We start from the raw sequence: 15,417 nt of genomic DNA on the forward strand, positions 1-15,417 counted from the left end.
GAATTTACACTATTGTAATGCCAAAACAGTGGAAAAACTGGCTAGTGAAGGCTCGTGTTATATGATTTAATCCAGCACTTCCTCCTCTGATAATAAAGGGATTACTTGGAATAATTTGATTAGCCACTGTTACTGTATTTGAATAAATAGGTTGTGGCAGTGCCGTAGTCATAGTTACACACCACAGAAACAGGCCCTTCAACCTAACTCACCCACACCAACCAGGAAGCCTGTTTACACTAATCACATTAGCCTGCATTAGGCCATATTCCTCCACACCCTTCCTATCCAAGTACCTGCCCAAACACCTATACCTGTTTCGACCATTTACTTTGGCTGTTTGTTCCATATAACAAAGTGTGAGAATGTGTCCCACAGATCTCCTTTAATATTCTCTCCTCTCACCTTACACTTGTGACCTCATGTATTAAACATCCCCATCCTGGGAAAACAGATCCTATCTACCCTCTATCCCTCATCGTTTTTATAAATCTCTTAAAGGTCACCTCTGAGCCATGTCCATTCTCAGTGAGAATAAACTTAACCTATCCAATCTCGCCGTTCCAGGCAACACCCCAGTGAAACTCTTCTGCATTTCTTCTAAAGCTAATACACACTCTAATGCAGTGACAGGAACTCTAGACCATAGTCCCTGTGCAAAGTAACCATTGTTTTGTACAACTGCAACGTGACCCCCTAACTGATGAAGACAAACATGTCAAATGTCTTCTTCACTCCCCTGTCCATCCACATTTTCAGGGAATTATGAATTTTTACCCCAGTATCCCTCTGTCCACCATCTCTCCTGAGGTCCTGGCTGTATTAAATCTGTTAGTTTATGATGTCCCAAAATGCATTGCCTCTGGATTAAATTTCACCTTTCACCGTGCTGCCCAGAATTCCAAATGAACTATGTCTCTTGTAGCAACGCACACAAAATGCTGGAGGAACTCAGCAGGTCAGGCAGCGTCTATGGAGGAGAATAAACAGTCGAAGTTTCAGGCAGAGATGCTTCTTCAGGTCTGGAAAGGAATGAGGAAGATGCCAGAATAAAAAGGTGGGCATGGAGGGGAAGGAGGATAGCTGGAAGGTGATAGGTGAGGCCAGTTGGGTAGGATCTCTCTGTATCCCTTCACAACTTTCATTGCGATCCAGCACTCCACCACCTTTTGTCCACTCAGCAACTTCCTAATGAACCCATCAGCATTCTCATCCAGTCATGTATATACAAGCAACAAACGACCCAGCAATGATCCCTGAAGTATACCCCGGTCATAGATTTCTCATCAGAAAACCTCAACTATTACCCTATTCCTCCTAATGCCAAATCATTTTGGGTCTTGTTTGCCTATACACCTTGGATCCCAGGTACCCTAACCATATGGACCAGCCTACCAAATAGGATTTTGTCAAGAGCTTTGCTAAAATCCATGTAAACCATGTCCATTTCCTAGATTTCATCGATTTTATTAGTCATCTCTTCAAAAAAATCAGTCAGATTTGTGAGATAGTTTTGTGCAGAATATATCCTATGTTGACTCCTCCGAATTAGGCCCAGTGGTTCCAAATGACTCTAAGTCTTGTCCCTGGAGGTTGCCCACATTCACTTCGCTCACGGCTGATCCATGCTTCCCTCAGTCCTCTGCTGTCACTCCTGTCGGCAGTTTTGGAAATCTGAGCATGCTTGCACTGATGTTATAGACAATAGACAAAAGACAATAGACAATAGATGCAGGAGTACGCCATTTGGCCCTTCGAGCCAGCACCGCCATTCACTGTGATCATGGCTGATCATCCACAATCAGTATCGTTCCTGCCTTATCCCCATAACCTTTGATTCCGCTATCTTTAAGAGCTCTATCCATCTCTTTCTTGAAAACATCCAGAGACTTGGCCTCCACAGCCTTCTGGGGCAGAGCATTCCATATATCCACCACTCTCTGGGTGAAAATGTTATCTCAGTTTATATTTGGGTAATTAATATCTTTTATCACTCAGTTGTTTTTGCATAGATAGTCGTTCTTTGAGTTTCCTTGGATCATTTGTAAGTTTGTAATACAGAATACGGCAACCAATGTGGTAGTCCAGCTGTGATAAACCACTAATAATGGACTATCCCTCTCATTAGCTGACATCCGTGAGACTGAAAGATGCAACATTTCAGGTCAATCAGAAAGTGCTGATGAAGGAGGGCCATCCTGAAATACTGACTCTGTTTTCTCTCTCCACAGATGCTGCCTGACCTGCTGAGTATCTTCAGCATTTTCTTATTTCATATTTCCATCCTTTGTGTTACTTTTGGCTTTTGGCATCTGAGGCCCTGTTCAGCCTTTCAGTTACCTCTTCTGAACAAGCCCGGAAAGGTAATTCTGCGGGGCCAGACCGTGTCTATCCAAGAACTTAGCAGGAAGCTAGAAAATAACTTGTGGGAGCCCTGCTGAGATACTTTATTTTTTTTTATTTAGAGAAACATTTGTACCAATATTAGTGATAAGCGAGATGTTGGTAGACTGGAGGTTAATGTATGTTGTGCCTTTATTTAAGAAGGGTGGTAAAGAAAATTCTGGCAGCTATAGACCAGCAAGTCTACCATCTGAGGTTAGTAAGTTACTCTAGTGGATTCTGGCGGATAAGGTATACAATACATACATCCGGAATGAAGAGGTTGCTTCTGTGTAGGGAGCACGGCTTTGAACGTGGAAGATCATGTCCTATGAACTTGATAGGCTTCTTTATCAGATAAATTCAGTAAAAGTGAATTATATTATGTATCTCAAATATTTGGGTAGTAATTGTGAATTCTGAAAGGCATATTTCTGTTGCCCGAACAGTTGTAATGTGGGTGTCACCTGTACAGGAACTATGTTCTGCCTACACCTAACAGTAAGCACACCTGTAATGAATGGATTGGATGCCGGAGACCTTCCCAGCCGATGCCGGGCAGCCTGACCTGCCCGATACAGTGTCTGCTTGTTCCTTTTCTTCTCCACTGAGTTTTCTCCCATTCCTGCCTTCCTTGGCTTCACCTTTGGATTTTGCATCACTCGCTCCAGGTGATGACACAGGAACTGGTCAGCACCTCCACTGCTCCCATCTCTCTGTTTCTTCCTTACCCTGTTTTTACCTGAGAAAGAAACAATTCATTTGTAAGTAATTCTGACTGTCCTCGCCAGGGATGGGTTCACTCTGAAAATTGCTGACAATTAATCTATCAACCCATTTCCAATGTCAACAAAGCTTCCAAGCCCTTCCTATGAAGGGGAATACAATACTCAAGATGTAGCCTGACCAGTTTTATTAAACTGCAGTGTAACTTTCTAATTAAAACCCAATTCCTCAACTAACAAAGGCAAGCCTGCCATTGCCTTCGCTACAACCCTATCGAGCTTCAGGGATCTATGAACTTGGACCCAGGATCCCTCTGTATAACTGCATGATTAAAGCTCCTTCCACAGTCCGTGCACTTCCTCTTTACATCTGATTTCCTAAAATATAATACCTCACACTTGCCACAATTAAATTCCACCTGCCACTTCTCCACCCACATCTGCTCAAATCTTGCTCTACCCTTTGGCAAACCGATTACTGACTCTGACACACCCAGTCCACAAAGAACTGGAGGTTACTTATTGCAGCTAAAGTTAGGTGAATGTTTCAGAAAGCAGTCCAACATTCTGCTCGGAGTGTATAAACTCTCAAACCCAAAAATGAACTGTAAACAACATGTTACGAGGCAACAGCTGCTGGGTAGGGAAAACATTATAAATTCCAGCGCCAGTTAGTGAATAGGTGTCCCCGCACCATTGTCCAGTACATAGAACATAGAACAGTACAGCACAGGATCAGGCCATTCAGCCCACAATATTGTGCTGAACCAGCTAAAAAGCAAATCAAAAACACCTAGACACTAATCCCTCCTACCTACACCATGTCCATATCCCCCCATCTTCCTGACATCCATGAACATATCCAAATGTCTCTTAAAAGCCTCCAATGTATTTGCTTCTACCACCATTCCAGGCACCCACCACTCTCTGATAAAAAAAACTTTCCCCTCACATCTCCCTTGAACCTATCCTTCTCTTCTTCAATGCATGCCCTCTGGTATTAGACTTTGTCAACGCTGGGAAACAGCCACTCTCTGTCCACTCTATCTGTGCCTCTCATAATCTCGTAAACCTCTGAAAGATCTCCACTCAGCCGCCGCCACTCCAGAGAAACCAACCCAAGTTTATGCAGCTTCTTGTGATGGCGCATGATCTCTCAACCAGGCAGCATCCTGGTAAACCTTTTCTGCAGCCTCTCCAAAGCCTCAACATCTTTCCTATAGTGGGGTGACCAGAACGGTACACAACCAGAGTTCTATAAAGTTGCAATGTAGCCTCCTGACTTTTGAACTCAGTGCCTCGACTAATAAAAGTAAGCATTCCATAAGCCTCCTTAACTGCCCTAGCGACCTGCGTAGTCACCTTCAAGGACCTATGAACTTGGATCCCAAGATCTCTCTGTTAATCAAATCAGTTAAGGACCTGCCCTTAACAGTGTACTATCTCCTTGCATTTGCCATATTGAGGCACAACCTCCCGCTTATCTGGGTTAAACTCCATCTGTCAGGTCTCAGCCCATGTCTGTATTGTGCTGTATTCTTAACCAGTCTATTCACAACTCTACCAATCTTGGTATCATCCACAAATTTACTAACCCACCATTCTATGTTTTCATCCAGGTCATGTTCACAAACAGCAGAAGTCCCAGCAGAGATCCTTGCAGAACTCCACTAATTACAGACCTTCAGCTTGAATAAGTCCCTTCAACCACCACCCTCTGGTTTCTCTGCTCAAGCTAGTTCTGAATCCAAACAGTCAACTTGCCAAGGACCTCTTGCATCTTCATCTGTTGGATTAGCCTCTAATGAGGCAATTTGTCAAACTCCTGACTAAAGTCCTTGGAGACAACATCCACTGCACTACCCTTTTCAATCTCTCTCATCACCTGGTCAAAAAAAAACCAAATCAAGTTGGTAAGGCACAACCTGCCCTGGGGATCAAAAAGGCGAGGAAAGAGGATCGGGTTGAGACAACAGAGACTTATGGAGAAGAGGAGTTCGGTGGGTAATAAAATGGACGAGTTGATGGCGCTAGCCAGGAGTCAGAGAACATTTCTGGAGAGCAATGTTATGTGTTTTACTGAAATGTGGCTGTACGTGGACATACCCGACCAAAACTTTTCCATGGAGGGCTTCCAGACCGTTCAGGTTGACCGGAGGTGCACTGAGAGCGGTAAGCGTAAAGGAGTTGGGGGCTTGCTGTTCTGGTTAACAACAGACGGTGCAATCCTGGTCGAGGAACAATCGAGGAACGTGTTTATAGCTCGGATATTGAACTTTTTGCTGTTGGACTCCAGCCATATTCCACCGAGATACAACACTGGGCATCATGGGAGGTTGTTCCTGCCTGTGGCCATCGAACTTTGCAGCTCCTCCGGTGGAGGGTCAGACACCCTGAGCCAATAGGCTGGTCCCGGACTTATTTCCATCTGGCATAGTTTGCATATCGTTGTTTGATAGTTTGTGGTTTTTGTATTGCTATATTTATGCTCTATTCTTGGTTGGTGCAGCTGTAATGAAACTCAATTTTCCCTCGGGAGCAATAAAGTATGTCTATGTCTATGTCACAAAGCCATGCTGTCTCTCCTTAATTAGGTCATGGGTTTCCAAATGCTCATATATCCTACCCGTAAGAATTTTCCCCAGCATTTTCCCTACAACTAACATGAGACTCACCAGTCTCTAGTTTCCAGGATTTTCCCTTGCTCCTATCTTAAACAGAGGTGCAACATTAGCCCCTCGACAGTCCTCTGGGACCTTGCCTGTGGCTAATGAGGACACAAAAAGGGCCCAGCAGTCTCTTCTCTTGCCTCCTTCAATAACCCGGGGTAAACTCCATCGGGCCCTACAGACTTAACCACTTTAATACTCATTAAGAGGCTCAACAATTTCTCCTCCTTGACCTCTAAATGTCCTAACGTATTATACACTCAGCACTGATCTCCCTGGTCCCCTATCCCTTTTTCCTTGGCAAATACTGAAACAAAGGACTCATTCAGTATCTCACTCACATCCTCTGCATCCAACCCAAATGTTGCCCTCTTTATCCTTGAGTGGTCTGACCTTAAGAAGTAGAAAGGTGGGTTAGTAAGTTTGCTGATGACACAAAACAAACTTGGGAGTGTTGTGGATAGTCTGGAGGGTTGTCAGAGGTTGCAGTGGGAATCGATAGGATGCAGAACCGAGCTGAGAAGTGGCAGATGGAGTTCAACCCAGACAAGGGTGAAGTGGTTTGTTTTGGTAGGTCAAATTTGAAGACAGAATATAAAATGAATGGTAAGACTCTTAGTAGTGTGAAGGATCTGAGAGATCTTGGGGTCTGTGTCGATATGACACTTAAAGCTGTTGCTCAGGTTGACTGAGTTCAAGAGCTGTGAGGTAATGTTACAGCTATATAAAATCTTGGTCAGACCCTGCTTGAAGTACTGTATTCAGTTCTGTTTACCTCACTACAGGAAGGATGTGGATAGCATAGAGAGAGTGCAGAGGAGATTGACAAGGATTTTGCCTGGATTGGAGGCCGTACCTTATGAGAATAGATTGAGTGAACTTGGCCTTTTCTTCTTGGAGCGATGGAGGATGGGAGGTGACCTGACAGACGTGTGTAAGTTGATGAGGAGCATTGATCGTGTGGATAGCCAGAGGCTTTTTCCCAGGGCTGAAATGGCTAACATGAGAGGGCACAGTTTTAAGGTGCCTGGAAATAAGTACCGAGGGGATGTCAGGGGTAAGTTTTTCACACAGAGTGGTGGGTGTGTGGAATGCACTGCCAGCAGGGTTGGTGGAAGTGAATACAATAGGGTCTTTTAAGAACCTCTTAGATAGGTGTACGGAGCTTAAAAAAATAGAGGTCTATGTGCTAGGGAAATTCTAGGCAGTCTCGAGAGTAGATTACATCATGGGCACAACACTGTGGGCCGAAGGGCCTGTAATATGGTGTAAATTTCTATGTCATATGGCCCCATCTTTCCCTAGTTATCCTCTTATTCTCTTGATGTAAGTATAGAATACCCTGGGATTCACCTTCATGCTACTTGCCAAGGACTTTTCATGGCCCGTCCCAGCTTTCCCAATCCCCTCTTTAGCTCTTTATAATCCTCACGTGCTTCATTTGTTCCCGACCTCCAAAGTTTTACATACTTTTCCTTTTCCTTCTTGACTAAATTCATTATCTCTCTGGACATCCAAGGTACTCTTATCTTTCCATTCCCTTCCTTCCTTCTAACAGGAACATACCTTTCCTGTTCTCTGTGCAATTGATCTTGAAACGCCCTCCACTTGTCTGATATGGACTTGCCAGTGAAAGGGTGGCCCCAATCAACACTTCTTAGTTCTTATCTAATGCCCATATAATTTTCCCTACTCTAATTTAAAACTCTCCCACAAGGACCATTCCTACCGTTATTGAGAGATGTCCTGAAAGTTAAGGAGTTGCAGTCACTGTTCCCCAACCGTTCACCCACTGAAAGGTCAGTCACCTGGCCAGGCTCAGTACCCAACACCAGGTAATGATAGATTGCTGAATATCTAACATTTGACGTGTGAATGGTGATTAGCCTTCGCTTAATGATTGTTTAAGTGAATAACTTCTCTTGTTTTAAACAAAGTGTTAAACAAAGCAATGCTGAGCAAAATTCCTGAGGGTTTTACAAAATTTCCCTGTTAAATATGCAACGACAATCTGAGGAACATGTGCAAAATTGTGTTTGAGAGTAAAGGGTTAATCCAGGTGTAGAACAGCCCCTGAACATACTGTCGTATAAGCTATACTATTGATAAAGTGATGATATCTTTATCTGCCCGCAGTAAGTATAGTTCCCTTTGGTCCCAGTGCCCTTCATTTCTCCCCCTTTTTGTTCCACTATCACTATCCGTATTTATTGGGTTCCAGCATCGGGAAATTTGTGTCACAAAACTTCCCTCAGCAGCTTCACAACCTTCACTCTCCCCTTCTCCATCTGTCTTTGTCTCATTGCCTGATACCATCTATAACTCACCTGTCTTCCCACCTCACACCCACCTGATCCATCTGTCCCCCCACACCCTCACCCCCTAACTGATCCACTTGTCTTCAACCGATCCCTCACCTGATCCACCTGTCTCTCCAACACCTCACCTGATCCATCTGTCTCTCACTTGATCCCCCACCTGACCCAAATGCCTCGCCAACCTTCCCCCCACCTGACCCACTTCTCTCTCAAACACCCCACCTGATCCACCTGTCTTCCACCCCCTAACTGATCCACATCCCCACCTGATCCACCTGTCTCACTAACCTACCTCCCAAATGACCCACCTGTCTCTTCAACATCCCACCTGATCCACCCATCTCCCCACCCCATATTCCCCCACCTGATCAACGTCTCCCCATCTCCACACCTGATCTACCTGTCTCTCCACCTACACCACTTGATTCTTCTGTCTCCCCACCTCCCACCTGATCCACCTGTCTCCCCACCCCATATTCCCCCACCTGATCAACGTCTCCCCAACCCCACCTACCTGATCAAGTTGCCCCTCCACTCCCCATCTGATCCACCTTCCCCCACCCCCTAACTGATCCACCTGTCCCCACACCACATCCCCCCATGATCATCATAACCCCACCCCATATCTGTTTCAATTTTTCCCATTCCCACATCCCCACCTGATCTATCTGTGTTTCCTCCCCACACCTGATCCACCTCTCCTCATCTCACCCACCTGATCCACTTGCCTCACCAGTCCACACCCCCACTCGTTTCTCCTGTCTCCCCAACCCACACCCCTCCACCTGATCCACTTGTCTCCCTACCCCACACCTCCCAACTACCTGCTGCCTGTTACCCTCCACCATTCCACAGTCCCTCAATTACCTGCTGCCTCCTGTCGCGCCCCTTCCTCTCCTTTTATATTGGCTATCTACTGCCTCCAATGTGTCTGGGCCAAGGTATATCTCTACTGCTGCAGGTTAGAAAGATCATGATTGCCTATGTCAACCAACACGGCACATAAGGAATGAACAATCTTCTCACTCCCCTCTCAATCCTGATGGAAAGATTGAAACGTCAACAATTCTGTTCCTGTTCCTTTCGCAGATATTACTCGATCTGCTGAGCTCTTCCATCACTTTTCTTCTGTGCTGCAGATACTGGCGTCTGCTTAACCTTGTGCCTCTTCTTTGAATCTTGACTCCTGATTCTGTAGGAGTTGTTCACATTTTCCAGCTGTTCTGTTTGATGATTAGAAGAAAGAATCCAAAGTACCAGTTGTGATTGTCTTGACTGGCTAGCTTCACCACAAGCACAGAAGATTCATCATCATCATCATTATGTTGTGTTATAACCATATAACCATATGTCAATTACAGCACGGAAACAGGCCATCTCGGCCCTTCTAGTCCATGCCAAATGTTTACTCTCACCTAGTCCCACCGACCTGCACTCAGCCCATAACCCTCCATTCCTTTCCTGTCCATATAGCTATCCAATTTTACTTTAAATGACAATATTGAGCCTGCCTCTACCACTTCTACTGGAAGTTCATTCTACACAGCCACCACTCTCTGAGTAAAGAAGATCCCCCTCGTGTTACTCCTAAACTTTTGCCCCCTAAATCTCAACTCATGTCCTCTTGTTTGAATCTCCCCTTCTCTCAATGGAAAAAGCTTATCCACATCAACTCTATCTATCCCCCTCATGATTTCAAATACCTTTATCAAGTCCCCTCTCAACTTTCTACACTCCAAAGAATAAAGACCCAACTTGTTCAACCTTTCTTTGTAACTTAGGTGGTGAAACCCAGGTAACATTCCAGTAAATCTTCTCTGTACTCTCTCAATTCTGTTGACATCTTTCCTATAATTTGGTGACCAGAACTGTACACAATACTCCAAATTTGGCCTTATCAATGCCTTGTAGAATTTTAACATTACATCCCAACTCCTATACTCAATGCTCTGATTTATAAAGGCCAGCATACCAAAAGCTTTCTTCACTACCCTATCCACATGAGATTCCACCTTCAGGGAACTATGCATCATTATTCCTAGATCCCTCTGAACTATTGCATTCTTCATTGCCCTACCATTTACCATGTATGTCCTATTTTGATTATTCCTACCAAAATGTAGCACCTCACACTTATCAGCATTAAACTCCATCTGCCATCTTTCAGCCCACTCTTCTAACTGACCTAAATCTCTCTGCAAGCTTTGAAAGCCTACTTCATTATCCACAACGCCACCTATCTTAGTATCATCTGCATACTTACTCATCCAATTTACCACCCCATCATCCAGATCATTAATGTATATGACAAATAACATTGGACCCAGTACAGATCCCTGAGGCACACCACTAGTCACCGGCCTCCAATCTGACAAACAGTTATCCACCACTACTCTCTGGCGTCTCTCATCCAGCCACTGCTGAATCCATTTTACTCCTTCAATATTAATACCTAACGATTGAACCTTCCTAACTAACCTTCCGTGTGGAACCTTGTCAAAGGCCTTACTGAAGTCCATATAGACAACATCCACTGCTTTACCCTTGTAACCTCTTCAAAAAATTCAATAAGATTTGTCAAACATGACCTTCCATGCACAAATATGATGTGGGTGATCATAGTCTTATGACTGTGATTGGTTCTTGGCAATAATCTTCAGAGATTGTCTGCTGGAGTCAGTGGTCACATAACCAAGACTTGTGGCTTGCACCATCTGCTCATACGACTATCCCCCACCTGCTCCCATGGCTTCACATGACCCTGATCGGGGGTGGGGGGTAGTCAGATGGAGGAAAGGAACGCCTTACACCTCCTTTGGTAGATTTGGTAGAGACATCTCCACCCTGCCATTAAACTAAAGACGCAGAGTCCTGACGAAGGGTCTCGGCCTGAAACGTCGACTGTACCTCTTCCTATAGATGCTGCCTGGCCTGCTGCGTTCACTAGCAACTTTGATGTGTGTTGCTGAAACTAAAGACGAGTTTATTTAAACTAAATTCTGGGTCTATAAATTGTGTAGCTCCCTGTTGCAAAGAAACTTATCACAGATTCTCTGAAAGGACTAACAACACTTACTCCTGAAGCCAGATGATCTTCATTCATCATCTTCGCTATGGCTCCTTATGGTGTTTTCAAACATCTAGTGATACCAAGTTTCACAATTCATCAGCCGAACTATGTGGAGTTAGTTACTTTGGAGCCACATAACTTTGCCATATACTCTACACTAGGGGGTCCTGACAACAATAGAATCACAACATTCTTGAAATGACCTCACAACCCTGGATTATTACAGACCACAGCTGGAGTATGGAGACAGATCTGTACACCCCTCATTTGTAAGGAACCAAAGACCCGGGCTAAAAGGATTCACTTGTCAAGATTGGCCTCCCAACGGAAGCGAAGGTCAAGAAAGAGGACGTGGCTATAAAATTCACATTAAACAGCTACAATAGAGAATAGACAGAGAGAAACTGTTGTTATTGGTGAAAGAAGAACTAGAGCCTCAGATTTAAGTGAGTAACTGTACAGCTATTGATTACAGAAGGAGGAGATGGCCATAGCCCCTCATGCCTACTCTGCCATTCAATAAATCCAGGCTTCCTCTTTTACCCCCACGTCAGTTTCACACACTTACTCGACATCACTTAATGCTCATACTATCTAAGTATAACAAATAGTGTTTTAAACATACCAAGTGACTTGAGTCTCATAAACAACTTGGGTTGAATCACCACTCTTTGGATAAATAAATTTTGTTTCCCATGAAAGAAATATTTGCTAACGGGATCTCAAATTGTCTGGTGATAGGCTGCAGGGCCAGCACTGGGTAGGTGTATGATGGTTGGGTGAGAATGAATGTGCCCTGATGAGTAAGTGTGCAGACAACTCAAGAATTAGTGGAGCCACAGTGAGCAAAAAAGATCGTCTAAGAATACAGCAGGCCACCGGCCACCTGGAAGGTTTTTTGGAGCAGTGGCAGCTTGGATTTAATATGGACATCTATGAGGTAATGCACTTTGAGAATTCAAATTCTGATAGGACATGCAGAGTAAATGGCAGAAACTTCAGCAGTGTCGAAGTGTAGACAACCCTTGGAGTGTAAATCCATAATGGTGGATACATGGGTGGATAGAGTGATAACCCAGGTGGATAGGGTGCTGACCCAGGTGGATTAGGAGGTGACCCAGGTGGATAGGATGATGACGCAGGTGGATAGGGTGATGATCCAGGTGGATAGGATGGATAGGGTGGTGACCTAGGTGGATAAGGAGGTGACCCAGGTGGATAGGATGGTGTCGCAGGTGGATAAGGTGAACAGGGAAGTGACCCAGGTGGATAGAGGGTGACACAGGTGGATAGAGAGGTGACACAGGTGGAGAGTATGCTATTCCAGGTGGATCAGGTGGTGACTCAGGTGGGTAGAATCCTGACCCAGTTGGATAGGATGCTGATGCAGGTTGTTAGGGTTATGAAGAAGGAGTTTGGTGTGCCTGCCTTCACAGGCTATTGCATTGAGTATAGAACCGGAAGTCATGTTTCAGCGGTACAAAACATTAGTACATGGAGTACTGTTACAGTTTTGGTCACCACACCACGGGAAAGATGTGGTCACTTTAGGGAGAGTAGATCAGGATCAAAATCAGAACTAGAAGCAAAATCAAGATCAGGATGAGAATATGGTTTAATATCACCAGAAAACGTTGTGAAATTTTTTTTTTTGCGGCAGCAGTACGAAGCAATACATAATAATAAAAAGTATAAATAACAATAAGAAGTGTACATAGAAAAAGTAAATTAAATTAATTATGTAGAGCAAAAAGGTAGGGGAAAATTAGTGAGATAGTGTACATGGGTTCATTGTTCATTCAGAAATCTGATGGCGGAGGGGAAAAAGCTGTTCCTGAATCATTGAGTGTGGGTCTTCAGGAACTTGTACCTTCTCCTTGATGGTACCAATGAGAAGAGGGCATGTCTTGGGTGATTGGGGAATTAATTGATTGATGCATCACCATTTGAAGATATCCTTGAAGTTGAGGAGTCTAGTGCCCATGACTGAGTGTACAACTTTCTGCAGCTTGTGCAGTGGCCCCTCCATGCCAGATGGTGATGCAACCAGTTAGAATGCTCCCCACAGTACATCTGTAGAAATATGCGAGAGATTTTGGTGACGTACCGATTCTCCTTAAAGTCCTAATGAAATATAGTTGCTGTCATTCCTTCTCTGTAATTGCCTCAATATGTTGGACCCAGGATAGATCTTCAGAAATGTTGACACCCAGAACTTGAAACTGCTCACCCTTTCCACTGATGATCCCTCGATGAGGACGGCTATGTGTTCCCTTGTCTTGCTCTTCCTGAAGACCACAATCAATTTCTTGGTCTTACTGCAAGGTTGTTGCTGCGACACCACTCAACCAGCTGATCTGCCTTGCTCCTGTACGCCTCCTCGTCACCATCTGAAATTCTTGCCAACAGTAGTTGTGTCATCAGCAAACTTATAGATAGTGTTTGAGCTGTGCCTCGCCACACACACAGAGATTCACCAACATGTTATTATTAGGAGAGTTTCATGATGGGGGCCAGAGATGGAATATAGTCAGAGCCATTCCCCAAGGGTGAGGGAGTCTAAGATGAGTGGGGACAAGCTAAGTGGAGGGGAAAATATTGAAGAATCTGGGGGATAAGCGTTTCACACAGAATGGTAAATATCTGGAACAAGATGCCAGAGGAGATGATGGAGGCAGATACAATTACAACATTTAAAAGGTGTTTGGGCAGGAATGTAGTGGAGGGATACAGAGCTGAAGAAGGCAAGCAGGTTTAGGGCAGATGGATAGACATTATGGACGATTTGGGCCAAAGGTCCGATCGCCATGCTGTATAATCCTGTGATGATTTTATGACTCTCAGACCCCTCTCACTATAACTAATCTCTCTCTCCTTTTTTCTCTATTTTGATCCTTTCTTTGAGACTGTGATCCCTCCTTCTGGGCAAGCAGACAGCCAATACATCACGTAAACCCCACAGGAATTTTGTAAATTTCAGTGAGATCACCTTTCATTTGTATAAACTCAAGAGAATATAAACTGATTTGCTTAATCTCTTATTGCATGACGGGTCTCAGAAATCAATCTCATGAGTCTTTGTCAGACTTTGTCCTTGCAGGGCTGAAGAAACCATATCAGCTCACAGGATGTCACTTCCAGTATCACTGTATATCAGAGCGAGGGATCTCTACTCCTCCACTCAAAGCCTTTACAGTGAAAACAAACATTCAGTCTGAGCTCCTCCGGCAGTGCAGTTTGAAATTTTTTTTAGATTATGAGGACACACAGTCCTCTTTTATTGTCATTTAGTAATGCATACATTAAGAAATGATACAATATTTCCTCCGGTGTGATATCACAAAACACAGGACAGACCAAGACTGAAAAAACTAACAAAACCACATAATTATAATATATAGTGACAACAGTGCAACAATACCATAACTTGATGAAGAAGTCCATGAGCACAGTAAAAAGTTCAAAGTCTCTCAAATGTCCCACATCTCACGCAGACGGGAGAAGGAAGAAAAACTCTCCCTGCCATGCCCGACCACAGTCCGACTCTGAGTCATCCGAAAACTTCGAGCCTCCAATCAGCTCTCCGACACCAAGTACCCGAGCACCGTCTCTGTCTGAACGATTCGACCTCAATCTCAGTCACCAACAGCAGGCAAAGCCGAGGATTTTGAGGCCTTCCCTCCGGAAGATTCTAGATCGTGCAGTAACAACATCAGCAAACCTGCATTTCAGAAATTTCTCCAGATGTTCCTCTGTGCTTTCACATCTCCAGATTCCAGTATCTGCAGGTTCTCTTGTCTACAATATGCTTCCAAATTGATTGCTGCACTTGCATTTTAACTTTCACTTATACTGAATACCAATTTACCAAGACATCTACTCTTTCTGTCAAGGTGGATGCAAAGGTTGAAACCCCCTCAAGCCCCTATACACTTCCCGTCTCTATAACCCCCCTCCAGCCCCTATACACTCCCCGTCTCTACAATCCTTCCTGTCTCTATAGCCTCCTCCACCCCTACACCATCCCCTCGGCTCTCCACTGGAGGGAAATGGCAACCCAAGCGGTGCCCATAGAGGCAGAGGAACACACGATGCTTCGGGGTTGAGAACCTGGTGTGTGACAGAGAGCCCAGCATGGAGGAGGAAGCTGGGGTGAGCAGCTGATGTAAGGGGCAGGTGGAGAGGCTGGAGGGTCCAACAGGACCTCCAGTGTTTTCTCTTTGTTTATATAATAGTTGGTTCCTTAAGGTTGT

General features: G+C 44.5%; 1 protein-coding gene across 1 annotated transcript in view; it reads right to left on the reverse strand.

Annotated features, from left to right (window-relative positions):
• LOC134337781 (protein polyglycylase TTLL10-like) overlaps positions 1-15,417 on the reverse strand; it is a 172,687-nt gene that overhangs the window by 78,348 nt on the left and 78,922 nt on the right. Inside the window, exon 2 of the mRNA XM_063033018.1 lies at positions 2,894-3,124. Coding sequence (XP_062889088.1) covers positions 2,894-3,041 — 148 coding nt within the window. The 5' untranslated portion in view covers positions 3,042-3,124. The remainder of the gene's footprint in view (positions 1-2,893; positions 3,125-15,417) is intronic.

Source organism: Mobula hypostoma, chromosome 25 (assembly GCF_963921235.1).
Source record: "Mobula hypostoma chromosome 25, sMobHyp1.1, whole genome shotgun sequence".
NCBI lineage: Eukaryota > Metazoa > Chordata > Chondrichthyes > Myliobatiformes > Myliobatidae > Mobula > Mobula hypostoma.